The sequence below is a fragment of the Oryzias latipes genome, chromosome 16 (genome assembly GCF_053564925.1).
Source record: "Oryzias latipes strain Hd-rR chromosome 16, Olatipes_Hd-rR_3.1".
Classification (NCBI taxonomy): domain Eukaryota; kingdom Metazoa; phylum Chordata; class Actinopteri; order Beloniformes; family Adrianichthyidae; genus Oryzias; species Oryzias latipes.
In genome coordinates, this window is record NC_136252.1 from 26,854,059 (window position 1) to 26,881,930 (window position 27,872).

General features: G+C 39.2%; 2 protein-coding genes across 12 annotated transcripts in view; both read right to left on the bottom strand.

Moving 5' to 3' along the window:
• Positions 1-1,760: 1,760 nt before the first annotated feature.
• Positions 1,761-12,576, bottom strand: sh3d21 (SH3 domain containing 21). 8 transcript variants are annotated; one of them, XM_078932736.1, is made up of 18 exons: positions 12,421-12,576; positions 11,890-12,058; positions 11,209-11,366; positions 11,074-11,131; positions 10,629-10,738; positions 10,231-10,321; positions 10,086-10,147; positions 9,956-9,995; positions 9,574-9,668; positions 8,866-8,967; positions 8,521-8,572; positions 5,716-5,757; positions 5,533-5,641; positions 4,671-4,836; positions 3,932-3,991; positions 2,881-3,077; positions 2,355-2,418; positions 1,761-2,219 (listed from the first exon to the last, which is right to left on the bottom strand). In XM_078932736.1, the coding sequence occupies exons 2-18, from the start codon at positions 11,891-11,893 to the stop codon at positions 2,187-2,189; spliced, it is 1,443 nt and encodes a 480-aa protein (XP_078788862.1). In that variant the 5' UTR covers positions 11,894-12,058; positions 12,421-12,576; the 3' UTR covers positions 1,761-2,186. The 8 variants fall into 8 exon arrangements, with proteins under 8 accessions (XP_078788862.1, XP_011483951.1, XP_078788863.1 ...); XM_011485649.4 differs by having other exon boundaries at positions 3,932-4,006; XM_078932737.1 differs by having other exon boundaries at positions 11,890-11,947; positions 12,421-12,563.
• Positions 12,577-12,694: 118 nt separating this feature from the next.
• The window catches only part of thrap3a (thyroid hormone receptor associated protein 3a), a 36,986-nt gene continuing 21,808 nt past the window's right edge, over positions 12,695-27,872 (bottom strand). For 3 of the 4 annotated variants that reach the window (XM_078932733.1, XM_020710308.3, XM_004078438.5), the window contains 10 exons: positions 23,919-24,070; positions 20,267-21,127; positions 18,803-19,474; positions 17,582-17,754; positions 17,308-17,419; positions 16,969-17,053; positions 15,167-15,339; positions 14,907-15,078; positions 14,676-14,810; positions 12,695-13,971 (listed from right to left, as the gene is read on the bottom strand). In XM_078932733.1, the coding sequence (XP_078788859.1) occupies positions 13,753-13,971; positions 14,676-14,810; positions 14,907-15,078; positions 15,167-15,339; positions 16,969-17,053; positions 17,308-17,419; positions 17,582-17,754; positions 18,803-19,474; positions 20,267-21,127; positions 23,919-24,040 (2,724 nt within the window). In that variant the 5' untranslated portion in view covers positions 24,041-24,070 and the 3' untranslated portion in view covers positions 12,695-13,752. Of the gene's footprint in view, positions 13,972-14,675; positions 14,811-14,906; positions 15,079-15,166; positions 15,340-16,968; positions 17,054-17,307; positions 17,420-17,581; positions 17,755-18,802; positions 19,475-20,266; positions 21,128-22,383; positions 22,521-23,918; positions 24,071-27,872 lie in introns of those variants that run through there. The other variant, XM_011485646.3, reaches the window with a different exon arrangement.

Below are 27,872 nucleotides of genomic sequence, written 5' to 3' on the forward strand. Positions count from 1 at the left end.
AACACTAGTGGGATTTTACAGGGTGGATTTGTTTGTAGAGGAAGAGTCATCAGTGCTTCAGTCATCTCTACTGTACAAATTGTTCTGTGGACGCAGGCAAAGCTCACATTTGCCCCAGAAAAGCTTCACATGTGCTCACAGATGTTCAGACACAACCAACCGTGCCAAATTTTACTAACCTCTACCGAGTGTTGCATAGCTGAAAAAACAATGTAAGCTCATGCAGATGTGAGGATGAACTCCTCAATCCTTCGTTGACAAAAGTTCCTTAAGGGTTCAGCTCATCTTTCTTTGGAATTTCAAGTCACAAGGAGTTTTCAAATGACCTCTGTGCTACAATGACCTCACTTTCCACTGCTGTTTTTATTACTCCCTACAGATCCATCACAGTTGCTTCAAATTGTTCCAAAGTTACACTTCACTGTGCTGAGCTGTGACCTACAGAATTACATTTGCTCCAGGTGCCAAACATTTGTCAGCTGTTCATTAGGATTTAAAGGCATCACTGTGGCCCAAACAACCCTTGGCCTAGCAGAGATGTAGAGTGAAAAATACTAGAAGAGGACCTGACTTTGTTATTTTTCCCAAAAGTGACATTTCTGAACTTTCATCTAATCTTTCATTTGTGCAGCTTCATTTTCTTTGCCCTCTTGTCTGTGAGCTGGCCAATTATTCAACACGGTTATTAAAACGACAAGACCCAGGGACATCCTTGGTGAGCTGCAGCTGTTGTCCAGATGGGCTCTGTCCATGTGGGAATGGGTACAACGCCACTGTCTAGTCCTAACATATACATCCTGTCATTAGGATGTTTTTTTCTTTTTACAAACAATCGCTTTAAGGAGCCAAAGAAAAACAAAAAAACACCTAATTTGTATTCGCTCCACATCAAATGAGTCGCTGGGTTTCCATGGTGGACTGGTTTTCCTGAATCATTCATTTCAAAATTACCACAATCTTGGAAAACCTGCTTAACAACATTTTTTTAATGTACGCTTAGGTTTTCTGTTTTTCAAAGAAAAAGCAACTGACAGTTGTGTGGAAATTAACAACCTCTCTTTCTAATGTTCGTCTTTGCTTTTCATTAAAAGAGCTGACAGCGCCATCCAGTGGACTCATTTAACATTACAAAGTGTTTTGTGTCAGTAACGCATAAATCCTAATTCAACGCCAACACAAACCATGCACTGAGGATGACTTCGCTATAGAGAGAGGGTGTTTATTCTGGTGGGAACGATGCTCTCAAAGAGCTGCACTGATGGTGGAAAACATTGTCTACTTGGACTTGATGTTACCAGCCTTGTGTCCTCTTCCAGATGTGGAAAAAGATTATGTTTTAGACAGAGGGCTCAGCCAGATGTTCTCACAATATGTTTGGCCTGCTGCGTCTGTCCAGCCTTCTCCTCTGCTAGAAATTCCAACTCAGTTCATGTTTGATTTTACAAGAAACTCTCAAACTATTCTTGATAAAAGCCTTTAACTTTCACATTTTTTTTTTGTTTTGTTTTTTTATAAATTCAGTAGTAGTGCTACAGAGTGGACATGCAACAAACTGGAGACCTGTCCTGGGTGTACTCACCAGTGGATCACAGGGCCTGTAATTTAACTATGAAATATTTAATACCTGAAACAAATAATTAGCAGAATATGAACTGTTGAGGACTGAAAACCTCTTATATGATTTTAAATTTAAAATTCATCCCAACAATAAAATGAAGCCGGAATAACGCCAAATTGTTCTCAAAGAGAATTCAACTCAATATTTTAACAAATATTTATTTAACATTCACTTAAAGTTATCTTCACATTTTCCTTCTCTGTAAAAGAAAATGTTTGGATGTTTTAAGTAAAAACAGTTCTATATATTTTAAGTTGCATTAAAACTGGAATACAATAAAACATTTTCATAAAAACAAGACAAAAATGACAGAAGAAACCGAAGAAAACATAACATGTGACTGCCAACATTCAAAAGGACTTGGTGATTAAACATGAGACCTGTTGTATAGTCAATCTAGTCACAACATATCAATCTCAACAGATTGGTGAATAGTCCAGTTCTTTTTCTAAAATGAAGCTCAGTTGTATGTCTGTAGCTGGAGAGTTTTCTCCACCTTTTCAGTAGCAGGGATGTTCAAATTCACAGTACCAGAGCCTGAATGTCAGAGCGACAGACGACGATCAGATTAAAACTTGATCTTCAACCTCTCCAATTCCTCCTGTTGGAAACAAGCACATTATTTAACCTCAGTCAATATTCTATTGACCACAACTTCTGTTTTCTTTTTTCTTTTTTAATATCCTTCGTGACCGAGTGTCAGTCAGCAGAAATATGTGAAAGTCAAAACTCCAACCTGCAGAGCCAGTCGTTTGCTTCTTTCTTCCCCCAGTTCTTCTTTCACTTCCTGTATGTCTCGACTTATCAAGATACACAAAAACAACATGCATGAATAAGCGGTTTGAAAAATGTAATTTACAGAAGAAGCAAAGTTCAGATTATGAAATTAAGTATTTACAAGAATTCTCTCTTCTAAACACACTGAATGTTCTGAATAAAAGCTCAAATTAAAAAGAATTTACAAAAATCTTAAGGTTAGCAAGTTTCTTTTTCACAAATGCTGCAAAGATCTTTCAAATGAAAAGAAACACAATTTCATTTTTAATACTTTTCTACTGTCTGTTGTTCATTAGGGTCCAAGTCAGGAGTGTCAAACTCCAGGCCTCGAGGGCTAACCAACCTGCTGTTCAAGCTGCCTATTGGCTAAACACACCTGATCCAGGTAATCAGCAGCAGAAAGGGCAGGATTTGTGGAAAACCAGCCCTTGAGGCCTGGAGTTTGACACCCCTAGTCAAAGTAGAGTTTATTGAGGCGTGCTTACTCATGACGTGTCTGAAGAAGATCCAGTGACATCTTTAACTCTTTGATTTCTGCCTGCAGGCTTTCCATAGTTGGTTCTTGATGGTGTTTCTCAGGTTTGCTGTTCACGATTAGCTTAAGTGGTACAGGTCGGACTGGAGGCTGCGACTTTTGAGGAACGTCACGCTTCAAAGGTGTGGGCAAGGTGTTTTCAACAGCCTGCAATGATGCAAAACCCATTTAGCGGAATTTAGTACAGAGATTGTAGCTTTAATTAAAAGTAAAACCTAACAACCTAACTATTTCCTTTGTGTTTTGCAGCCATCTCTGCTCACTCACAGGCCAGCTTTGATCTTACTGATCTTCACTGCTTTCAGACGAATGCCGATTTCCTTTGTTCTAGTTTACAAGACTGAGTATGCAAAGAAGTATTCAGTTTCACACAGAATTGCTGTTCTTTTACTGTAGATCTGGCACCAGAGGGGCAAAGCTAAAAACCGTTTCCTGTTTTCTACTCAGGCTGCTGCAACAGAGATTTTCTGCTGATCTTCCTGACTACCAGAAATGCAAATATGTACTCTGTAGAGGACATGTCTAAACTTTAATATCTCCCAACCAGGGCATCCTACTGAATTAACACCTTTGGTATCTACAGGGGACATTTGGGGCTTTTTAATTGTAGAAACATTTTGAACGGAGGGGGCTCTGGAAATTGTAGTTTTTGGTGAATTTGGAAAAATAAATCAGACTGAAAAATTGTTTATCATCTGGTAGTTAAGAGAATATAGCCCTCCTTATTTCAGAGGTTCAAATGAGTAAAGTCAAAATCAATGAAAACAATTCCTTTGGGCTACATTGGCTGCAATTTTTAACCCGTCAAGTTTAAAAGCAGAAGAAGAGGAGATTCAAATGGAGTAAACATCAGTTTGCAAACACCAAAATAGAATTACAAAATTTCAAAGATGGACAAAATATGATGTTTTTTCCCCATGCATATTAAATTCAAAATGCACAACGTCATCACAACAATCTGACAAGAAGCAACCCTGTAAACCATGTAATCAGTAACAAACCTTTATCAGTGCAGGAAGCTTGTCTGTCTCAGTCTTTTTTTCTGAAGAATCCTGTTCGTCCTGGTTTGTCACACACTGACAGCAGAAGACAAAGGGGAAAAATTTGTAACACCCATTCCTCATCCAGCATGGCTGAGGTCCTTTCCATTTCTCCACTAGTGTCTGAATCCTAACACGTTTGTCTGCGGTAACAAGATCTAAACTGCAATGACACTTCAGGGAAAAGATCCATGGTTTCATTGAATAAATGAGTGAGATCTGGACTGAACTTGAACGTGGAGACTGTTGGCATAAATCTGGGACGTGTGGCTTCTACATTCCTGTCAGAACACATCTAAAAGCTGCCTGCAGGTGCCTCAATTCTCAACTCCTCTTTCTTGGAAGTTTCCTTTATTGCTGAACGTTTCTCTGTGTTACAGCTCCTCAAGGACCCCTTTACCAAAAATTATAAAAAACACCTATTGTTGCACTTCACACCATCTTAACCATTCAATGTCTATTGATGGAAATATGCGTCAAAGCATTTTCCACCAAAGTTATCTTAATTTAGCAAAATCATGAGCCAGTTTTTCTTCATAGGTGGAAATAAATTAAAACATCAAAGGATTAATTATGACTAAACTGCATTATTGTCAATGATGCAATAATGTGGTTTTGAATTCTTCTTCATTGTGAAACCATGCAAGTCTCTGCATGCAAAAGGACGCCATGAAAGCAGCAACACTGAGGTCGACCGTACTTGTGCAGCTGCAGTCAGGCCTGATGGTGGTCTCCTCTGTGGAGGTTTGGCTCTGTTCGCTGTGGGGTGACTCAGCTTTTCAGTTGTAACATTCATCCCATCAAACTGATCGGGCTCCTTCTCCTCTGGCTGCTTAGGCAAAACAGGAGGCGCGTCGCCATTGGTTCTGTTAAAAACAAGCACAAGTGAGACTACAAACAACTACAAAGTTGTTGCAGCACACATCAAAAGTAAAAACTCTGCTTGAATTGAGTTTATTTTATTTTTTTTAACATTGTGAAATATGACAAAACATTTCCATTTCATATTTACATTATTTACATCTAGTAGATCTGTTTTTAATTATTTTGAGCAATGTGAAGCTATTTTTTTTTTAAATGCTTTAAATTTCCTGAACTGGTGTGATAATTTTAAAAATGAGGTCTGGTATTTTTGTGTAGATATTTAGTTGTGAACAGTTTCAAAAGATTTCTTTAATCATTATCTCAGAAACCTTTTTTTTTTTTTTTTAATTGCGATTTCAGAATCTGCTATACTCTACTCAGAAAAACAGGAATAGGGCTGCTTTCATCCGTTTCTTTCTGATCTGACTCATCCAAGAGTTTCCACTTTGCCACTAAATGTCAGGCATCCTGGCATTCTTCTTTATGGACACCATGGCAACCAGTGGAAGCTGCAAACCCTTTAACGTCTAAAGGCTTCGCTTCTGGTGCTCAGACCAAAGTGAAAACAGAAAGAAAGGGTTTCTGACATTTTCCGTTCACTTCACTAAAGGTTACAAATGAACATGCATTGATCTTCTAAGGCTTTTTGAACCGGGACTGGCATCGTGTGGAACAACAGCTTCTTTGGCATCACTTACTTTGGTAAAATCTTGTTTGGTTTGTCTTTGACTGGAGGTGGAGCTGGTTTGTTAAAGTATGGAAGCTTAACTTTGGTTGGAGGAATACTTCTTATGTCCTTTGGCTCGTCTGTAAAAACACAATCACATTTATTTAGCCGCTAGATATTAGAAAATAACCCTTTTTTGTTGCTGTTCTTATACCTTTCATTTTTCCTGGACCACCTTTCTCCATGACTGGGGTTTCTGCTTTTAGCAAAAACAGAAAGAAGAAAAAATAAAACTTAACACTTAAATACATTATGAAATTTAAGTAACATTCACAATAATTTTAGATCATTGGTAGAACATCAGTTGCAACTAAAAGACACTAATATTTTAGTAGAACAAAATTCAAATTCCATCAAGTTAAAGCTGAAAGTGTCAGTTTTTACATGGACGCTACTCTGAATTTGCAGAAATATAATCATGTCATCATGCTTCCCACATTAGTGACCAGGTTTCGCGGGGTTTTTTTTCTTTAGTGATCTAAAATATAATCTGTTTCTCAAACTGATGATTAAAGAAAAAGTTAAGGTATTTGCTAACGGTTGAGATGTGACACAGAAGGAAAAAGTCTGGAAACCAAGAATAATCTGAATTAAAGCACATGTAATTAGAAGCTTAAATGTTTCAGAACAAAATGTGGTTACTAAATTTACAATCTGACTTTTTTTGTTTATCAATACGTTCACAACATGAGAAATTATTGTAATACGTTGTTTTTGCATGCAAGTTGTCCAGGGGCTGAACATTTACAAAATGTAACTGCAGTTCAGACGTTTGAGTAGGTAAGTTATAGTTAAAGCCATAAGTGCACTGTGTGTGAAATTTGTTCTCCGCATTTGACCCATTCCTGGGAGAGCAGTGAGCTGCATGACACAGCCACACTCAGGAACTGTTTGGTGGTTTAACCCCCCACAATCCAACCCCTTTATGCAGAGTGTCATTTTTAAGCCCTTGGCATGACTCGGCCTGGATTTAAGTTCACAACCTTCCAGTCTCAGGTTGGAGTTGTATTTTTGGCCTTAGTGGTCCAATTTCCCATGACCATCACCTGCTATTATATAGATAATGTATACAAGTCATCACAATTGTTGTCCAGATCCATCCATAAAAATAAAAAAACAACGTGACAAAAATGAGCCCTTTGTTAAAATAAAGAATCAACCACAAATGAGGTATGAATGGATGGTTCTGTTTGTGTATGGGCACTGTTAAGCTGGTATTTATATGCCTTAAAGTTTTGTAGACTGTTGATCTCTGAATTATGTGGATGGCTCATATCTCAAACGTTCTGCCATGAGCCGAGGCATGACAGGAAAATATTTAGTTGCTGCAAATTTGACCAAAGTTTGTTTTAAGCATTTTTTAATACACTTTGGGCAACCATAACAAAAAACAAAAGCAGCGGATAGGGAAGTCGTCTGTTTGGTCCTTCCTTTGGTTTATCAGTAAACTACACACTTGTGAGGCAGTGAACTGTAAACTGCTTTACAAAGTACAACAAAGATGTGGCACACATCAGTTTGCAGCGTTCTGAAATCTAAACACATGCAAACTTCAGTGGTCCCAACGAATTCAGTGGCACTCCAAAAAAAAAAAAAATTCATGCTGCTTTTGTCTTAGCAATAATAGATACATACATAAAAGTCCTTGAGACGAGCCTGAAAACCTGATTGGCTACAAACCTTTTATGAAGCACAAGCCTCAAGAAAAATATGTTCTCAGAATAGTCATATCTGAAAACGCACAAAGAAGCAGTTTAAACACAGAAAGCCTACCTTTAGACTTCACAGCATTGTGTAATGATCCTTTCTCAATCTAACCATCCACAGAGAAGTTGTGGCTCAAATTCTGTTTCTAGTTGATTGCGAGTGAAGCATTGAAAAGCATTCCCCCCACTCACACACACACCCCTTAACTTCCTTCAAGACTCCAGAACCGGGTCACATGACTATTGTAACCTTCCCCCTCCATCTTGCTGAAGTCAGACATCCTGTGAAACTCTTGTGATGCCGATTTGAAAATTATATAACAAGAAGATAAGCAGCCTGCTCGGGTGATTGCACAAAAAGAAAAAAGATCGACACCTTAAAAATGCCACCTTAAAAGTCTGCACTTTGTGCAGAGATGTTCTGGTTCAGCTCCACACAGCACCTGTTTGCAGAGACCAAAACCACATCCTGCTCTCTGATAGGAAACAGTGTTTATACCTCCATATTTGTACCCAAAATTCTTCTGTGGGATGACAGACAGCTTTCTTACTTTTACAAAAATAAAAGAATATTGATAAGAAATATTTGAAACAACTGACATTACATTAGAAATGTATTTTTTTTACAATTTTCTCAGACCTTTTTATATCTTTAGAAGATGGTCTTAATTCCAAAAAGTAAGTTATGAGCTGTGCTTCCATGTACTTGTAAAGAATACAAAGGAAAGGTAGTTAAAAATAAGCACACACAAAAAAAAAAAAACCTTCTTGGATTTTGACATTTATTAAGTGTATTTATTTGTGTCAAAGATAAGATCGGCATGTCTAACTTTCTTTGCGTAACTTTGAGAAGAGCATCTCGTGAAATTAAGCGTTGTCACACCCTGTGTGTGTCAACAAATCGAAAACGTCTAACTTTATGGTGGGTGTAGAAACAGCAGAGGATCATCAAATCAGCCCAGCAGAGAGCTGAATTCACGGGTAAAGATAAATCTCAGACCAAATCTGGTTTCTGTCCAAGCATCACAGGTTTAAGGAAAAAAAATAATAGAAATTAAACTTTTTAATTGAAAAAAATAACTGAAAGCGCATGCTTGCAAGAAATAAAATGATGGGAGCAAACATGTATATACACTGCAGCAGATGAGACATTGAAAGGAATAAATAAAAAATAAAAAAATAAGCGTGATCATTACAACATGCTGAGGAGAAACAAACTTCTCACACACATTCTGCTTCTGCTGTTCTCCTACCTTTGTGTTCCTGTGTGATGTTGCGTGCAGGAGGTTGGCTTGAAATCCCAGACTGTTGGAAGAGGAGCAGAAACGTATTCGTTTGAGTCTATTCTTGCACTCCTTCCACCACCGAGTAACTTCAAACCAAAATTTGTTTCAGATCAGAATTGGTCAAACTAGGAGTAGCTGCTCATTTGTCAGAGTAAACAAGTAAACCGAAAACCACATTTTCTATTGGTTGTTTTAACCAAGGTAGGTCAAAAGTAATATTTCTTTACATTTGTGTATGACCCCGGTACTGCAGGATGATCAGACATCTCAGTTAGTCCAGGAAGCTTCAGCATGGCCTTTAAGTTTACTCACTTGCAGGTTGGACACTGGTGGTATCAACATGACAAAGTTGTCAGGAAAGAAGCCACAGCGTCCGTTTAGTTCCCCCTCCCACCAGCCTTCATCTTCTGTTTCCTTCAAGTAGAGATTAAAGCATCACATCAGAGACTGGAACATGTCCTCTGGGATGTCAAAAGAGAGAAGAAAAGGTCAAAAAGAAAAAGAAAAAGAATAGAGAAGTTTGTTTATTTTATTTTAAAAGAGAAAATAAAAATTCTGATATTTTGAAAACAAATGTAATGAAGTATGCAGTGTGTCATATCTGGAATTGATGCATTTTTCTTTTCTGCAATTCCAGTTTGGCAAATGAAATTTGATGTGTGACGTCCAAAGAGATGATAATGAAGCTTTTTTTTTTTTACAACAGTGTTAACCTTTTTTTCATAATGTGATGCAGGTCAAACTTTTTAAAATCTATAGAAAACAAATGTATTTCCCCCTTGCTTGACAATGCGTTTGTGCGAAACAAAGCTTTATCATTTCCACAACATGTTATTCTGTACAAAGACGCACATATTTTCCTTGAAAACACAACTGGTTTGTGCAGTTTAACAACATGCTGACTGTACACCGGCAGCTATAATCGAAAGGACAGTCTGTTCACAGAGTGACACCACAGAGAAAAAAATAAAAAAGTAAAAAAGTGTGAGAATGATGTTAGACACAAAAAGGCAGTCAAACCTTTCTGAGCAAAACAACAACGTCTCCTTTTTTCAAGTCCAACTCATCCTCCGATTGGGCCTTATAATCAAACATGACTTGACAATACTCCACATCTGAGAAGGGCATACAGAACACACTTTTGAAAAATCTTAAATTTGGTACGATGAAGGCAAAAGTTATATCAAAATAACTAGAAATTGGGTTGAGAAGAAGAGATAAGTCATAAACCTTTAACCCCGACTCTGTGCAATGATTAACATTGGCATGTCAAGCCTTCAAATCTACACTGAATTGTCAAGACGTATAAAAAGACTCACCAAGCCGGTTTTTAAACTGTCACTTAAAATGTCAAAGTCACAAGAAAAGAGTCACACCATAAAATGAGTAAGAACAAACGTACTAGTTTTTGCATGGCTCCTCACGCTTGGCTTTCGTGAAATCTATTTGTCAAAGCAGAAAACAAAACAAAAAATTAAAAACGGCAAGTAAGGGAAGAACTTTGACAGGTTTGGGAACATTGCAGCACATACCTCCTTCGTGAACATGGCATCAGACAGTTTTGGTCTTGACTTGCCTTCAATTTGCTTTAGATCTGTCATAATAAAAAAGCACAATTAGCTTACAGTCTAAAGGAAAAGACAGAAAAATAAATTGAAAATGACTTTGATCACCAACCTTTGGGAGGAAAGATAATTTCTGTAACAAAATTTGATGGAAATGCTCCTACTTTGGCATTTCTCACACCCATCCACCATCCGTCTTCAATCTGATGGGTTAAAATAAATAAAAACTTATTTTGAGAAACAGCTCTTGTCCTGTAAATAAAAACATGAATTCTAAGGTAACCCTTGTGCCATCCTAGGCACTTTAACGTTGGGAGTTGGGTCATCTAGACCCACTAGACAGTGCTCTGAACCTTTTTCTTCAAAGATTTGTTATCTTCACTGGTGTCCATGGATTACATGAAATCTTTCCACCTTTATCCACCTTTGCCATGGTAGGGAGAACTCGTCAATGTAAGGGTGGAGTCATCTAAGATAGCACAAGGGTTAAAAATGTCCAATTCTTCATACCTCTCTGATAATCTCAATGGTCTCACCGACAACCAGTTCCAGCTCGTCGTCATTCTGTGGACAGTAAGGAAAGATGACCTCACATTTCCTCACTTGCTTAACCTTTTTGGCTAAAAGGAGAAAAAAAAAAAGAAAAGGTTGAGCAAAGGAGCATGAAAAGTAATTCCCAAAGTTACTACGATATTTTGTTTAAACAAAATAGGCTGGATTTATTCTGATTGCATGCACCACGGAAACCACAATCGTGAGCACTTTAGTGTAATGGAAAAATAACAATTTGAAAGAGATTTTTTACTTATGCATAGCCAAATATTTGTATAAATTGCAATTTTAGGCTAAGAAAAAAATGTTTTTTTCTATATTTAGTATCATAGTTCTGAATGCATGGCTTAACCTTGGCAGCCACACTGAGCAGTCATTTTGAGAAGTATAAAGAGCAGTTTACGTTTTCTGATGCTTCGCGGCTCCCTTTTGCTGTCACCAATCAAATATACAGGAATCTCCTGCAACAATAAAAACAAAGGGTTTAAAAGAAAAAAAACATGCGTCAGCAAATAATGGAACATTACCATCAGCATACCTTAACAAAGTTCACAGGGAAGATGCCCCATTTTCCTCTCAGCTCGCCGTGCAGCCATCCCTCCTCATTGGCCTTGGTGACATTTTTGAGCACATCTCCCGTCTTCACGGTGAGCTCGTCCCCCGCCGTGCCCTCAAAGTCCATCAGCACCAGCACCTCTGCAGAGCATCCACAAATGGGGCAGAAAATTTGATTCCCTGCACAAAGGCTGGTGCCTCACAAGTGATGCATCCTGACATTTTGGAACCAAGCTAAACCACTATGCACTGAATAACTTCAAGGAAAAGTACATTATTACAGACTTACAGGCATTCTTAAATCTGTAGTCTTCACAACAGTCCTTTGCAGGAGAATGACAGAAAGACACTTGGATACAGAGAAAACACCTAAACTATTTTAAAAATAAATATGGTTACTTACGATAATTCTAGGTATGATATTTTATGATAGAAAAAAAAATGTTTTGCAGTCTGTGCAAAGCACTATAGTCATAAACTGAGCCTGAAACTCTTTCTTCGCCCACATATGAAAATGTAAATATCAGCAAAAATCTGTGTCATTTCACAACAAACTCCAAGACCGACAGTTTTCCCCTTTCAACCTTCTGTTTCTAGGAAAAAAGAAAAAAAAAAAAGATATGTATGGATCAAAACAAGTATAATGTACACGACGCAGACTTACCCATTGTATCGCTCCTTTGGACTTGACCTCTTTCTTACTTTACAGACCAGCGAGGAAACTTAAAGAGTGGAAGGAAGACAGACAGACTGGTTCCTCAGTCTGACCGAGCGATATGGAAACTAAGGCACTTCTTCCTTCTAGTCAAACATTAACATTGAGCAACATTTTCCTGAAGCCAGTCGGGACAAGTCAGAAGCAAGGAGTAGGAGGGGTCAGTGAAGACATCACGAGAGGAGAGAATGAGACAAACAGGTGAGACAGGTTCACACTGACAGCACAATGCTTAAAATAATGTCTTCTTTAAGTGCAATGCAACCATTCTGCAGCAACCTATTTAAATAGAACAGGGTAAGGACTTTTTAGACGTTCTGTTCTTTTGTTTGACCTTCTTTTCTATGTGAAGGATCCTGTCAAACCTAGGTACACACATGTCAGTTTTTAGAAATGTATTCAGTCAACAACCCACATTAATTTAGGATAACTTCCTTGACAAAACCAATTGTTTTTGTAGAGCAGTTTTTTGCCAGTTACCTGGCAGTGGCTTCCTTCTCGGGCCAAAGGTTTAGATGACGTTCAAGCCGGCTATTCTCAAAGTCATTAATTCGGGCGTGTTTTTTAGCAGTGCATTTAGGGCACACTGCCCTGCATGTCTCACTGCTAAATCACACCTGCCTTCAGCTGCTCTGTTGAGCTAATAATAAGCTGGATCAGGTGTGAGAAAAAGGGAACCAAATAGAGACCCAAGATTCAGAAACAAAGAGACAGAGAATCAAAAAGATTTAAAAAAAACTCACACAAAATGATCTTTAACATAACCATCGTCTGTTTAATTTACAGCCTGAAAAGAAACAGGAAAACAGTGACAACTTAAAAAACAGAAATATTCCCAAATCTTTTCACAATCAATGGGAATCTGCTGGCCTGTATTCTTCAAGTAAGACCGCCGTGGTAAGGCACACCAGATACAATTAAAACACACTCTAGACCAAAAAAAAGCGCATTTTTTACAGACGTTTTTTTCCCTTCATATAACTGTGATTACACCTTAGACACAACTGATTACAGATAACATGCATGAGAGAAGATGCATCCAATGGGATTAATGACAAACCCTTCACCACAATCTAAGCCAAACTCCAGACTTTTAAGGCACAAAAAGTAGAAAATAGTTCAATGGAAGACATAAAAATGTACACAAACTAGTTCCGTTTATGATCAAGCAGGAGCTAAATTACTCATGAGCTTGCTAAACATCCCGTGACAATGATATAAAGTTACACTACGTTTCCCGCTAGTATTATTGTGAAACAGTTCTAAAGTGTGTGATGAATGACAACAGTGTAACCTTTGACCCTGAAAGGTTTGGTCCCAGTGTCAAATCAGGGTCAAGTGTGTTAGATGTCATTGTTATCCAGATAAAACAAACTGCTTTGTAAATTTATGTTCAAAAAAACTCATCTTAAAATAATCTACAGTTTTATAATTTACCTTGACCTGACGAGAGGTACAACTAGACTTGAAACATAATTTTAATTATCCATTACATCTTTGAAAGGCAAGAAACTTAAAAAGTTTTGTTTATTTTTTTTTCAGTACTTTACGGAAAAACATAATATTTCATAAAAACAGCAATAATTCACATCAGAAAACCAAAAAGAAAGAAAGAAAAACATGTTCAAACTGCCACAAAGAGCGCTGAAGAACAGTGATCTTATGAGTCAAGAGTGAGTTTGGACATACAGAGAAGTCAGCCTCCTCTGAATCTGAACTAATAAAGCATCATTCCATTGGGGTCAGTTTATGAACTGATTTCCTTCAACAACACACACGACTAGCAGCAGTTTTACCAGAGGCCTTCACTGCTCAGTTCTCCTCATCCCTGGGATCCTCCTCTGCTTCTTCTCCTTTCTTTCCACTCATCTCCCCGTTGGCCTGGAACTTCTCAAATGGCCACTTAAGGCAAGTCTTGCTGGCTCCTCCAGTGGCTTTGCGGATGATGAATCGTGTCCTCCCAAAGGGCTGCTTCCCCTGTCCTTGCTCTCTCTCATCTGTCCACTTGGACTCTTCATCTCTGTCATCATGCTGAAAAGCACAAAAAGCAAAAATGTTTCTAGGAAATAAAAACTTTTAGACAAACGTTTGGAGAGCTTGGTGTGGTGTCATGATTAAAGCCTTAGTCACATGGTTGACCCATACAGGTGCTGTGGATTTTTGTGTCGTCCATGCAGAGTCGTAAAGAGAAGCAGCTGCATCCTTAAAACCAGCTCAGGTGAAAATAGTGTTTTTGGTGTTTTTAACATGTTCTTCTGACATTTCTCTCATGATGGAGGACAAGTATTAAGAAAATTATTCCTAAAATTGCATTTCTGAGTATTTCTTTAGTGAGATTCTTGAGAATCAAGTAGGGATGGACCAATATTGTTTTTCCAATCCACACGGCAAGTGATATTTTCCCTGCAACTGTAGCCGATAGCCAGTATTTGCTGATACCGATATTTACGTGTCTACAATAACACAAAGTTTATATTCCCTTTTTTTGTAGAAATGCACAAATGCTATTTTGCTGTACAATCACACTGAGCTTGACCTTTTTAACATACAGCATAGGAACAAGCATCACTTTAAAACTTTGAAAATATATGTGAAAACAGTCAGACCATTTTCTGACATACTGTAGCTTATGGTTTACAGGAACAGAGTTGCCCTTTTATTGCCCAAAGACAGTGTACAAAAAAAGGGCACTCGTATCCACTTGTAGGGGCAGCTGTGAAATAAAGTCTCCTCACCAAGTAGTACTTCCTGCTCTTTGGAGTAAACTCTGGGTCTTCACTCTCTGGATGCGCACTGTTCAAAGAACTGATGTAGGAATTGTTTTCCTGAAAACTGCTTTTGTTCCAGCCTTTTCCACATATTTGTATTTGCTATAATAGGAAACAAGAAACAAAAATTATAAAAACTGAAAATGAGACACTAAATAGAAGAAAAAAAATCAATAAAAGTTTAATCTCTTTACTCACAAATTCTCCCAAAGGCCGTCCTCCTTGAGCTGGAACTGCAAATTCTCTTTGACATGCCTTTGTCTTGTGAAGTTCTTCATCTTTTAATTTGGCTGTCTCATGTGTTTCAGGTTTTGGGGATTTAGAAGAGGAGGAAGAGGAGGATGAGCTGGAGCGTCTTCGCTTCTGACCACTTTTTCAACCAAAAGAAATGCAGACTGTTAGGTTTCTCATTTTAGGCTGCCATTATAAGCAATATATTTTCAAGGCACTTGCCATACTTTAATTTGTTGCTGTGTTTGGAGAGGTTTTGTTCACACAGCTCTTTGCTGAAATCTGCAGAGTCTCCCACGTCTCTTTCTTGATTCTGGTTTTGGAAGCATGAATATTTTTTTCTACGCTCAATGTCCAAACGTAGATCCATTGTGTCGCCTTTTACCTTCTCCCCGGCGCTCTGAACAAATCAAAACACAGAGAACAACGACGTGGACAGACTATGGATTAGCAAGAAAACTCTGTCACTCTGTTCTCAGTCAGCCAAGCTGTTCTTTCAAGACTAAACACTGAAGTCTGTGAGGAAAGAGGAAAAGCTGAGCTGAAAACCAGCTGAGCGGAACAAAACACACAATCTGCTGATAAATTCCTTTGGCACCTAAAGGGCTAAAACATTAGCTTTATCTGTTTTTTAGTATTTCCTGAATCATTACCCAAAGCATGCTTAAAGACCCACTCCCATCTTCTTTTGATCTATTTTAACAGCATTCCCAGTGGTCTCTTAAATATGATTATGCCATTTTAGGAAGAAAAAGAAAAAATGGGCTGCTTTTTAGGACATTGTTACTGCCATACAGCACAAATTTGCCTCTAAAATTGGCCCACCACCTCTTCCCATCCCCATTACTAAGAGCTCCCTGTTTACATGCTCTCTCGCTAGCTTACAGTCCTTCATACCCCTAACCTAACAAGAAAATTGAAGATGGACATGGATCTAGTCGTCTATAAGTGGGTGCATCAGAATGGAGCCGAGCGGGGAGCTTCTGGCCCGCCCAGCGTATTTTCTAAATGGCAAATACGATGTTTTTCAAACTGCATTTTTTTCACCTGCTCCCAATTCACAACAATTTCAATAAAGAAATACTTAAAAATGTTATTTTAGAGCTTATTTTCCTTAATATGCTGTATGTCCTATATGATCAAAAAATGCAACACAAACATTTTAAAGACACCAAAAACAAATTTTTTTATTGGAGTGGGTCTTTGGGGAAGTTTATTTTAATGGTATGAAAATTACCTTTAAAAAGACAAAAACATGATATTAGCTCTATTTTATAACATCTGCATTGTTACAGGATAGAGAAGAGGTATTTGTAGCTTGTTGGAAATTCCAGCTTCCAACCCTTGAAGCAACAAATGCCATCGACACATAAATCATCTCCACTTGAGCTCAGGGATTCATAATCATCCTAGCAGCTGACGTCCACTCCAGTGGATTTCAGGTTTCAAGCCCTAACGGGTTAATTATCATACCACAAATGCTCTGGGTAAGCATTGAGAAATACACCAGTGTACGTGAATTTTAGCTGTCCACGACCTTTGCATGCAACACCACTAACATGAATTTTCTACAAAAATAATGGAACTATGATTGCTCATGCTGTCATATGTTTTTTTTTATTCTTGTATTTGGTCTTCGGATTTGCAAGCTGGCCTAATGTGTGCATCAAATAAATGAGGAATGCATGAAATGTTGGCTATCCCTAACATCCGCTCCTTTCATTTCCTTTCAAAGGGAATACTTACGAATGTTTAGAGCTCCTTTGAACAGCTTTGTCACTTGGGCTCCCATGTCTGACCGAGCATGATTTATTAGCCTCAGTCATGCTTAAGCCCATAATAATAAAATTTCACTGCACAAGGCGCTACAACAAACAAAGTCAAAGTGCCTTCTCTTTTTTCTCGTTCATTTTTCAGACTTTGACCATATCCACTGTTGGAAAGCCATGGGCTTTGATAAAGTGGGTAGCAGGCTTGCTGACTTGTTTGGCTTTCCCAACATGTGTCATACTGTAAAGTGTTCAGTCACCTTGTAAGTGCCTTCCTCTGAGCTTTTCACGCCCCCAAAAAGCTGAGGGGGTTTCTTAAAAGCACTTGGTAAAACATCGATTCTCCTGTGAGAGAAAAAGACAGTTGTGTTGAGGTAGATCATGCATCGGTACACAAAACAAGATACACTAAACTGATGATGCAACATGAAACAGACACAAGAAAAACTGCAAAGCAGAAGTAAAACCGACCGCACCCTGCATGAGAACAAAAACTACAAGATAGTTTGGATAGGGAAAAGTAAAAGAAAATACCTGAAAGCTAACAGAGGACGTGAAGCACACTGAGGATGAGAGGATCACTCAATAGGTGACTCTACCTGTGAATCTCTGGGCTTTTTCTGGACTTCTTCATTTCCTGCTCTGCAGCTTCTCTTTGGTACAAGGTGAATCGCTCGTTTAGAGTCAAGCCAGAGGATGGAAAGTGCTGAGCTGGAAGGGTAACACATAAAGGCTTTGGATATACTTCAATCGGAGTTGTAGGCCATAATGAAATCTGTTAAACTGCTTTTCCAGCCTTGATTCCAGTGTGTCGTCCATAAACAGGGTCCTCATTGAGTTTCCATAAAAGCACAGTCTAGAAACAGGACTCACTTTTGACGTGGTGAACGATGGTGACAATGTGCTGAGCGAACAGCTCAGAGGGACTCCTCTGTGACTGAGCGGTCTGGACGTGCTGAAAGATGGAACGAAACTCTGGATCCTTTTTGGAAGACAGCACAAGGTCCTGAGACAACTGGCGCTCTTCAGCTAAAATATCAGAAGAGCTGAAATGACATAAAGCACCATCTTGAGCTTTGATGAAAATGGGAAAAGCATCTGGGCAGTTATCAATATCTTTGTTGATGAAGGTAGACTCATGCTAAGCTAGCATGATAGCTTAACTCTATATACCATTGTATCATAATTTGATACACACATTTCTGAGACTCCTATCTCATCATCATGATCCAAACTTTCAATACAGATGATTATAATGTTTTTTGTACTATTCTTATTTGATTGCTTGAAATAAACCATTTCAAATCAAATTTAAAAAAAAACTCGTATATTACTTGGTCAATATTTTCTGCCCTGTAGTTCAACTTCATTCCACTAGGGGCAGTAGGGCTTCTTCTGCTCATTTCTGCTTTCATTAAATCTTGAAAAACACTTTTGGCGGGAAAAGTTTTGCTTTTTTTTAACACTTCATGGTGAGAATAACTCATATATTGCTTTTTCAATGACTACTTGTTGAACTGAAAGAACACAAAATTTGTTGATAAATTATTTATAATAAAGTTAAAGTGTGTGAATCAAATATGAGACAGTGGGTTAAGATGTGTTTTTTTCCCCCCAGAACTCTGATGTTAATTCTTTTGCATTTTATACTTTGTTTTGAGCAAAATCTTACCAAATCACCTAACACATCATACTTGATCCTTTCTATGTGTCACCAAAGAATAATAATGGAATTTTCTTTTTTTCCCCCCTTTTTTTTGTGGATTTCAGTGTTCAAAAAAATCGTAATTCCAAAAATGTGAATTCTCTGTCCATTCTTTTATGTAATGGGCTGCACACGGTTATTCGTTGGTAAGGGTAAAAAAAAAACTTTAATCCAAATAATACCTACAGTTTTTTTTTAGCAAACAGCTTAAATAAAAAACATCAAAGAAGGTTAGAGCTGCTGAAAAAAGATCACTTTAAGAACAAGTACCATGACTTTAACATGGGAAAAGCACTTTTTTTTATTTTCTTTTTTTTTTTCTAAAAGTCTGACATTGGTTTTTAATAGAGTGTTTCTGCATATTTTTCAAAGAAAATATTGAAACCTACCTCATCAGACTGTCTCCAAGGAAACCCATTCTCACATGAAACTTCGCTTCTGGCTTCTGTGAGGACACAGGGGCGGGGTCCTGCTCCCTAATCATGAACATCTCTCTGTTGGAGCTTACAGCGGCAGAGGCGAGCACAGAGGGAGATCCTGCCATCATCTTTTTCTTAAAGCTCATTTCTGGAGACAAATCCTCAAATTTCTCTGTCAGCTCCCTCTTAGCGAGCACAGCAGAAATGGCTGCCGCTTTATCCTGCTTTCTTTCAACCCACCTCTCCTCTTCTCTGGAGTCGAACTCACCATTAGTAAACTGTGAATAAGCTGCATTCTGCTGTTTTCTAAAGGCCTCTCCAAAGAGTTTTTGGGCGCTGATCTTTGGCTTACAGGACTCATCGCCATTGTGCAAGTCTTTAAAAAGAAACTTTAAGGAAGGCCTATGAAGTATCTCATCCTCTTCCTCCCCTTCAGTGGACAGAAATGGGGGTGTTTTTAAAAAGCTCTTCAAAGACACCTCGCCTTTTGTCTTTTCTTTGCACTTTCCTGAAGCACAGTCGGAAACCATTGCTGATGTTTTGCCGTTCATGTTTCCTTTTTCCAATCCTCCATCCTCTGCTTCTGTTTTTGGGCTGATCTCTGCAGTAGTGTTTGCTTTTTTACTTTGCTCCTCCAAAAATCTAAAAGTACAAAAAAAAAGGTAAAAACAGCTGAGTATAAAACAATAATTACCGAACCTAACTAAAAAACATAACATCATATAAATGTGAAAAGTTAAAGTCCCACTTCAAACATTGTTTGATCGGTTTTAAAAACATTCCTAGACCTCTTTTAAATATGAATATCCCAATTGTAGCCTATATCAAAAAACCTTGTCGTTTTCTAGAACTTTGTTTCTGCAGAACGACAGGAGTTAAATAGAAATTCAACTCAGAATTGTGGTTGGAACTCTTGGCGTGGAGTACGCAGGCCTACATTTCCCATCATCCATCTGTTTGCACTCCCTCCTGCTAGCTTACAGCCCCTCACAACCCCAAACCAAGATTACCGGGGCAACAAAAATGGTGATTAATATTGTAGCTATTCGGCCATACAGTTCTGAGCCAGATGCCAGCTCAGAAGAGGAAAACGAAGTTGCAAATAGATCTATATGTCTACAAGTGCATCAGAAGGGAACAGAGCAGGGGGCTTGTGGCCCATTGATTGTAGCAGCTACGTCCCAGCTACAAGCTTTTTTCAACTACATTTTTTCCATCTGCTCCTGATTCAAAGCAATTTGAATAAGGAAATGCACAGAAATGCAATTTTAATCTTAATTTTTCCTTATATGTGTCCTCTATTATGAGAAAAATGCCACAAGAACATGTTAAAAACACTTTTTTCATTGGAGTGGGTCTTTAAACAAATACTTTGTAAATGTAGTTGTAGAACCAGAGAGTACAACTAAGAAAAATGATAAAAGTGAATCTCACTTCCTGAAGGCAATGGAGATTGCCTTCTTGTCCTCATCCTGAAATTCCTCAGTGGAGAAGAAGTCAAAGCTGGAAAGCATTGGGTTTAGACCTTCACGTGAGGGTTTCCTAGTGGAGCATGTGCCACCAGATGACTGCCACACAGGGGCGCCATTACTTGTGTCATTTGAGATCTTAGTGTTAATGGTCTGACCAGGACTTGGGCTCTTCTGACCCACCGAACTGGGCCCCAAACTGTTTTTCTTTGGGCTTTGCCAGTTCCCATCACTTTTCCCACTACCTGCACCTTCAGTTGGATTTTCTTCCAACAACTCGACATGCTCTTCTGGCTCCTCGTCTTCCTCCCCTCCCTTTTGAACTTGCTTTGAGGTCAGTTCCCCATCTTTAACGTCTTCCGAGGTCTGACTAGCCAGCCCCGTAGCTTGCCTGGCTTTTGGGGGAGAGGAGTGAGTCGAGGAGGAAGAGTGATGCGAGTGTCTGGATAAAGGGGAGAAGGATCTGTCAGTGCGGTGAGATTGACCCTGAGGGGGGCTTCCTGAGCGATTCTGCTGGTTGTGCGATCGTCCCTGTGGGTAGTTGTTAAACTGCTGCGGCTGCTGCTGTTGCCACTGCTGGTATTTCTGCGGATACTGTTTGTAGTTTTTCCAGTTTGGCCAGTAGTTGTTGTTGTTATTATAACCGCCGCCACCTCCACGCTGATAGCGTCCTCGGGGGAACTGGCCCCGTCCTCGACCCCTGAAATTGTAGGGCCTTCGGAAGCCACGGTGATAGCCCCGGAATTCCCGGTTGTTCTGGTAGGCCTTCGGATATTTTTTGTCCCGGTTATAAGATGGAGAGTGAGATCTGGACCGAGACCTGGAGCTTTGAAAACACACACAAAAGAGACAAAACAGATAATCAGGGAAAAAACTTTAAGTAGGATGGGAGCCCTGAAGCTCTTTATGATTAAACAGTTTTATGTTAAATGTAACCCCACATTTTACTGCAAATCAATAAAGTTTATACTGATGAGTGATCTTCTTCTTTACCATGTGATGAAAAGCTTATCTGCTGGTGGGAGTGGTCTTTATCTCTCCCGACACAACGGGGATGAAGATACCTTCAGTGACTGAACAAATATGATCGCTTGGTGCTTCTATATGGGTGGAAACCCATTCTGACCACGATTGAAGACTTTTGACGACCATGTGGGACAACACTCTTCCACCACCGTCATGCAGAACATGACAGGAAACCTTCAATAAGGTTTACAAGGACTTGTAGAATCCTTGCCCAGGCTGTTTTGTTTTTTCAAGGCTGCTCCTAAATTTGCCGTTTCTCTGCACATCAAAAGTAAATGAGGATTTCCTAAATTAATAGAAGAGTTATGATAGGCAGAGGAATCTTTAAAAGAAAAGCGTGGACATTTTAAGTTATCATGTCTTAACACATTCCACATCTTTACTGGAAAAAAAACACATATCTACCATAAAATGCATGGTAAAAAGACTTTTTTTCCAGTGATCATATATCAACTGGAAGTAGCTAAACATATGTTGGCGTGTAACATGTGCTTTTGTGTTTAGAGACTGATGCTGGGAAAAAAAGAGGCTCCCAAGGGTGTTGATGAAAAAGACTGCAGTTTTCCACCTCAGCCACAGGGTGGCACTGCTGCACTTTTGACTGTGCAGCTCTCCAACATAACTTCAACACGCTCTTCTGATTAGATTATGACACAATGAGTCTTTTCTTGTCCCCAGGTCAATATTTCAATCAAGCCAACATGTTTTTATGAGGTAGAACCACGTTAAAAGGCTACATTAAAGCATTAAACTTCAAAACGCCAAGATTTAGATGGTCAAATTTTAATGAACTTCTAACTTCTTGAGTTGTTCATGTACTCTAGATTTCTGCTTAAATTATCAGCATTTCAATCTTAATCTTAATTTCAATCTTAAACTGACAACAAATATCTTACTGTTCACCATCAAGATATTAACCGTTGAAAGTTTAAAGTCTACCAACAATAGCAAAAAAAGATTCTTTTCCAGCATTATTTTTATAACACAAAGTGGAATGTCACACACATCCACGCATGTAAAACCAATACATTCAAAAAAATAAAGTGCATAACTCACCAATGGCGTTTTTTCATTGGAATACAGAGTGACAGAGACTGCAGCGCACAGAGCAGAGCTGCACATTCATTGCACTGACACTCCTCTGCTGGAGCGGGGAGTCACATGGGCGGTATAAAGATGTGGGGGGAAAAAACTATTTGAATCCTTTGACTCTTGTGTTTGCCAGTTACAAGGGCTCCAATCGAATTCCGCAGACTTTTTAGGGACACATTAAAAGGCAGCGGGGCAAAAGGATTCCCAGATTGAACCAGGTTGGGGCATTTCCTAGTAAGAGTTGCATTTTATTTCCCCTGATTTGAATGGATTTTCTGCAGTTACTTGATCCCACAGCTCAACAACATACATGTTACGTTAACTGCTTCTGTTTCATATGAGGCTGACATGGGATCGTTTAGACCCCTAACTGGGGTTCATTTAGCTTTTCAGGTGATGAAAGTTAGGATAGGCTCCAGCACCCTGAACAGGATCAAGCAGATGTAGAAATGTATGGATTAGGCTCTTCATCATCTAGGAGCATATCATCTACTGTCAACCTCTGCACACCGAACCTTCATTTTTGACTGAGGTGGCAGTAATATAGGGGTATAATAGTGTGGTGGAAAAGAGTTCACTGCAACTTGCGAACTTTAGCAACCTATAAATATATTTACCCAACTGCCTGCGTCACACCACCTCCTCCAGCTTAATCCTCATGTTGGAACTGTTTCTCTACCTTTTAAGACTGTCGAATATGTTAAAAAAACAAAAAATCTATCATTTGTGCATGTGACTAGGATGTGTTTGCCCTTTTGGCATTTCAATGCAATAATCTGCTCATTGTACCTTTAGCAATTGTCTGAATACATGTTGTTCCACTTCCAGTGTAATTTTAATATGAGCTGTGACGGTTCCAGGAAAAGACCTACCCTGCCGAACTGCTGTAGCCAGAACCACATAATGTTTCCACAAAAACAAATATCAAACAGACAAATGCACTCAAAATTCTTCCTTGATCAACATTGTGATCATCAGTCTTGAGATATTCCCTTCGGAACTTTTCCAAAGCTGAAACTTTGTTTGAGTTCACATTAATTTCCTCTTTGAGGGGAGCCCAGTTCGGGTAAACAAAGCTGTGCCACTTTTGACTATTCATTGACTCATAAAAGCACACTCCCCCATACCCCATTGACATTCCTCCCAGAAAAAAATAAACTTCATAGCCACTTTTATTACAAAGTAAGCTTCACTGCACAGGAAATTAGTGCATTTTTGGTGGGGTATTTTTAGGAAGGGTTTGATTAGAAAAAGGTCCAGAGTGTGTGCAAAAACAGATCTTAGTCTAATGCAGAAAAAAGCTTTGATTTGTATCTTTATGATAGTGTTTTTATTCATTCTTGTGAATCAATACATGCTCCATTAATCTAAAACTCTGCTTTTAAGGTTAATATCTTGGATCAGGTTGTGTAGTTCTTACATTTATAAAGCAATCCGCTTATGTAAATGGGATTTTAGTCGCACACACACAATCCATCAGAAAGGAGGACTGATCCTACCTGTAATGACGCTTCCTGGACCGGGACCTGGAGCGACTTCTGGACTGAGATGAGGACCGGGACCTTGACCTGGATCTGGAGGGGCTTCGAGATCTCGAGGCAGATTTTGTGGATCTGGTCATCTCTGCATTCGTCCCTCACCTCACCTCAAACTGTTACACGGGAGCATCACACAGAGGGGAAAAGTCACAACCGTGGGACAGAGCCCCAGAAGCCAACAAAGATCACCGACTGCACAAGATGCACGTCATCGTGGGCGCGAGCAGCGTGAGTCGCAAAAAAGGAAGAAGACTGTGTGTGCCATCTGGCATCCTCATAGAAGTTATATAGTCACCTATTTGCATAGAGGGCTGTCCTCTATTAGCCAATTGACGTCTAGGCTCCACCGTTTTTGTCATTTCTTTTACTTTAAATGATTTATAAGAGATATAAACTTTATAATCATAAAGCCAACAAAACATTTTTAATCTAGTTTTTCTTTAAGTCAGGATTAAAGTCAACTTAAATGGTATGAATAAACTCATTCTCAATCACAAATTGCATCTGAACATCACTGTTTTACTCTATTTGGTTAACTATTTGATCCGTTGACAGATTCTTTAGCAAGCTAAGTTCATTCCTAGTTCAGCAGGTGGATGATTCCAATGCTATCTTTTTACTTTCGTTCAACCTCTTGAGGAAGTCAACAAAAAGGTCTCGATGAAAGCAGAACTGTTCAAGGACAAACTCTACAAATGTGGGTTGTGCTGACCTGTTCAGGCACAATTCATTTGTTTGTCGTCCACTGGCCTTGCCATTTTGATTAAACGTCTGAATGCCCCAAAGGTAAATGTTTTATCTCCCTGGTTGGCCCCCTTAGATCTGCGTTGAAACCGCTCAGCAAAACAAAAACTACGGCATATCTTGTGGTTAATGTTCTGCTTCTGATAGATTTCCCCTGGGACTGCATGCTCTCTGCACTGAGACCACCTTCATACGATTCACTTCAAAGGAGGATCTTCTCACCTTCTCCGGGCTTTACTTCCAAAGTCCAAAACTGTATTAATAGAAGTAAGAATATTTAGTTTCTGCCAAGCCCACAAGGCATTATCTGTGACAGATGATCTTCGAAGAGCCTGAAAGCCCGGGATCAAATAATTGATCTCTTCTTAAGAGTCATCTTCGGAGATTTTGGATGCAGGAAATTGCTGCTTGCACGTGATTGGGATATCAACCCCAACCTAAACAACCATACAGTGGTCCCAGTGTGAACCCTTGCTACTATTTAGAGAGAACTGGAGTGTGTCCACTTTCCCCTCTTCCTCCTCCTTGGGCTTGCTGAACTTCCCGCTTTCCTCTTTGCTGGCAGATTGCTGTTTCTGATTGTTGTAATTTCCTAAATGTCCAGCCTCACCAGATGGTCGCTTCAGCTTCAAGTGGCATTACAATGTTGACCTTTAAAGCATGAAAGTGAATTGCATAAACTGTCAACTACATGTTTTAGGTGTTTCCTTGGAGGATTTTAGAATTGTAACTCTTCGTTTTCAAATTAGGGGCTATTTTTTCGTATTTCTTATCTATCTAAATGCCTCGTTGTTCCAAAACTTCAATCTTTACCCTGAATGCATGATCAGTCACCAGCTGCAGTTTTCTCTGCATGGCTGAGAACAGAATTGCCAAGGTTTCATTCCTCTGAGACAGACTGTGACAAATCTCTTACTCATCTTTTGCACAAATCCACACAAATGCAAAAAGGAGTCAACTATATAACGTGTAATTACTATGTAAGTCAAGCTTCCTATTTTTCTTCTTTCGTCAGTTTTCTTCCAATGATGACATAATCTACTACCTGAGTAGACAATATTTATGATCAATTGAACATGTTCCTTTTGTCTGCTTTCATACAATATTTCCTTAAAAATAAACAACAACAAAATTAGAAACAAAACGGCATTAATGTTCATGAGAAACAGGAAGAAAAAAACACCAAAGCTGAATAGCTGTTCATAGATAATGATCGTACCTTTAAGGGGAACCAGAATAACTGTACACATCCAGAGGAAGAGGGGGGGGTTACATGTGTTTATAATTAAGGCCCACCTTGGAGGGAGAAGACAGCGACAGCTGGGTAATCCCCATCAGCTGCTTATTTCATGTAAAGGAAAAAAGCAGCTTTGATCAACAATGGTACTGCAACCCGAACCTCCACTCAAAGTGTTTGAGACGAAACGCCCCACTCCATCAACCTTCCTATCACCAAGAGTGGGATGCCACAGTGGCAGCTGGAATCACATTTGCTATCTATATGTGCCCCTGGGACACCCCGCTCTCTATTTCTGAAACGCAACTGTTGTCAGCTTGATGATTGGTTTCTGAAATGGAGCAGAGCATGAATGACTACGTTCACACCAGGCTCTGAAACGCGCGTTCAAGCAAAAACTTCCAATGAAAAGTCTATGTAAATACGCGGTTCGGGGTGTTACATCCACAACTCTCACATTCACGCATGGCTACGCAGGTTTTTAAGTCTTTCAGGCTCTGCGTACCATGCACAGAGTTTAAATTGTTGAAACTGTTAAACCAGTTGAACTTTGACCTCAGATTTGGTAGTGACATGTGAACAGCAAACTTTTCAAAAACAGAAGTAACCAGCCATTGTAAACACGATCATGGAGAAGAACTAAATAATTGTGCTTTGTGCCCAGCTAGAACTCTGACACCAAGTCTTTCATGAATCAGAATAGAGCTGCGAAAGAAAAAGCCTGGAGCAAGATTTGTGAGATTTGCACTTCTTTGACATTTTGCACCAAGCCTCTACCAACTGTAGATGGCAGACATGCACTAGTAAACTGTAGAAAAACTAAAGAAGAAGAAGCCCTTTCCCCGCTTGTCTAGAGCTGGTTCAATTTGAACACCACCGGCTGAATGTGCATTCATGAAATTGCCAAACATGCAAAACATGCTCGGTATGAATGTAGAATCCCACTGGGTTCAGAAAAATGTGTTCAAGCAGCCACTTTCAATGAAAAGTCTATGCGAACGTGCGCTTATGCGTGTTTTGGGCTTCTGTGTTCAAGACTATGGCGCTCACGCATCGCCACGCAAGTTTTTAAGTCCATTTTTGGGCTCTATATACAACCCACATGTCTATACAACGCACAATGAAAATTAAACCAGTTGCACTTAAACCAATCAGGGACTCCGATTTGGTAGCGACATATGACTGGCATCCCTTCTCATTCACAAAAATGTCAGCCTATGAAATTTGATCATGGAGGAAAAAATAATAATTGTGGTTTGTGCCTGGTCAGAATTCTATGACACCAGGTTTTTTTTTATATATCAGAATCGAGCTGTGAAAGGAAAAACCTGGAACTAGAATCACTAGATTCACACTGTTTCAACATTTCACACCAAGGCTCTTCCATCTGTGAGTACAGTGCTAGTATTGGGTGAAAATCCAGTCTAAATACCATATGCTAAAAGTATGTTCAAGAACCCGCATTCAGCATCACATGGACGATGTGTGTAGCATAAGTACTTTCTCTGGATGTTCACCTACAGGGTGGGCAACGACTCACAACAATTGGCAACGACTGATTTCCACTTTTTTTTTTTCAGTAGCTGCAACACAAAGAAGACGTAAAACTGAAATATTTTGTGACCTCAACCTTTGCTAATTACATACCAAAAATAGATTCCACTAACTACATGGTAACACTTAGTCGGTGCAAGCAATCGGTTTTTTTCTGAGAGGATGCAGCGTTTTAACCATCAAGTTTTACTCTCATGACAGTAATCAGCATTCCCACAGACTTAACAACTGCCTCTGTAGCTGCTACGAAGTGTGTGGCTCCTGCGTGGAAAATGGAAGGGTGTAACAGAGGCATCCTCACACCAACATACTTCCCAGCTGTCTGTCATCACCACATTTGTGGAGCTCTCCTGCATTCACGAGGGAACTAATATGCCAAA

Excerpts from the sequence above, each read along its gene's own strand:
- sh3d21 (XM_011485648.4), bottom strand. Across the intron at positions 10,739-11,073 it reads GCCGCGAAGCATCAGAAAAC|CCAAAAAGGTTAAGCAAGTG; the intron begins GTAAACTGCTCT and ends TTCTCCTTTTAG. Across the intron at positions 5,642-5,715 it reads TGGTCCAGGAAAAATGAAAG|ACGAGCCAAAGGACATAAGA; the intron begins GTATAAGAACAG and ends GTGTTTTTACAG.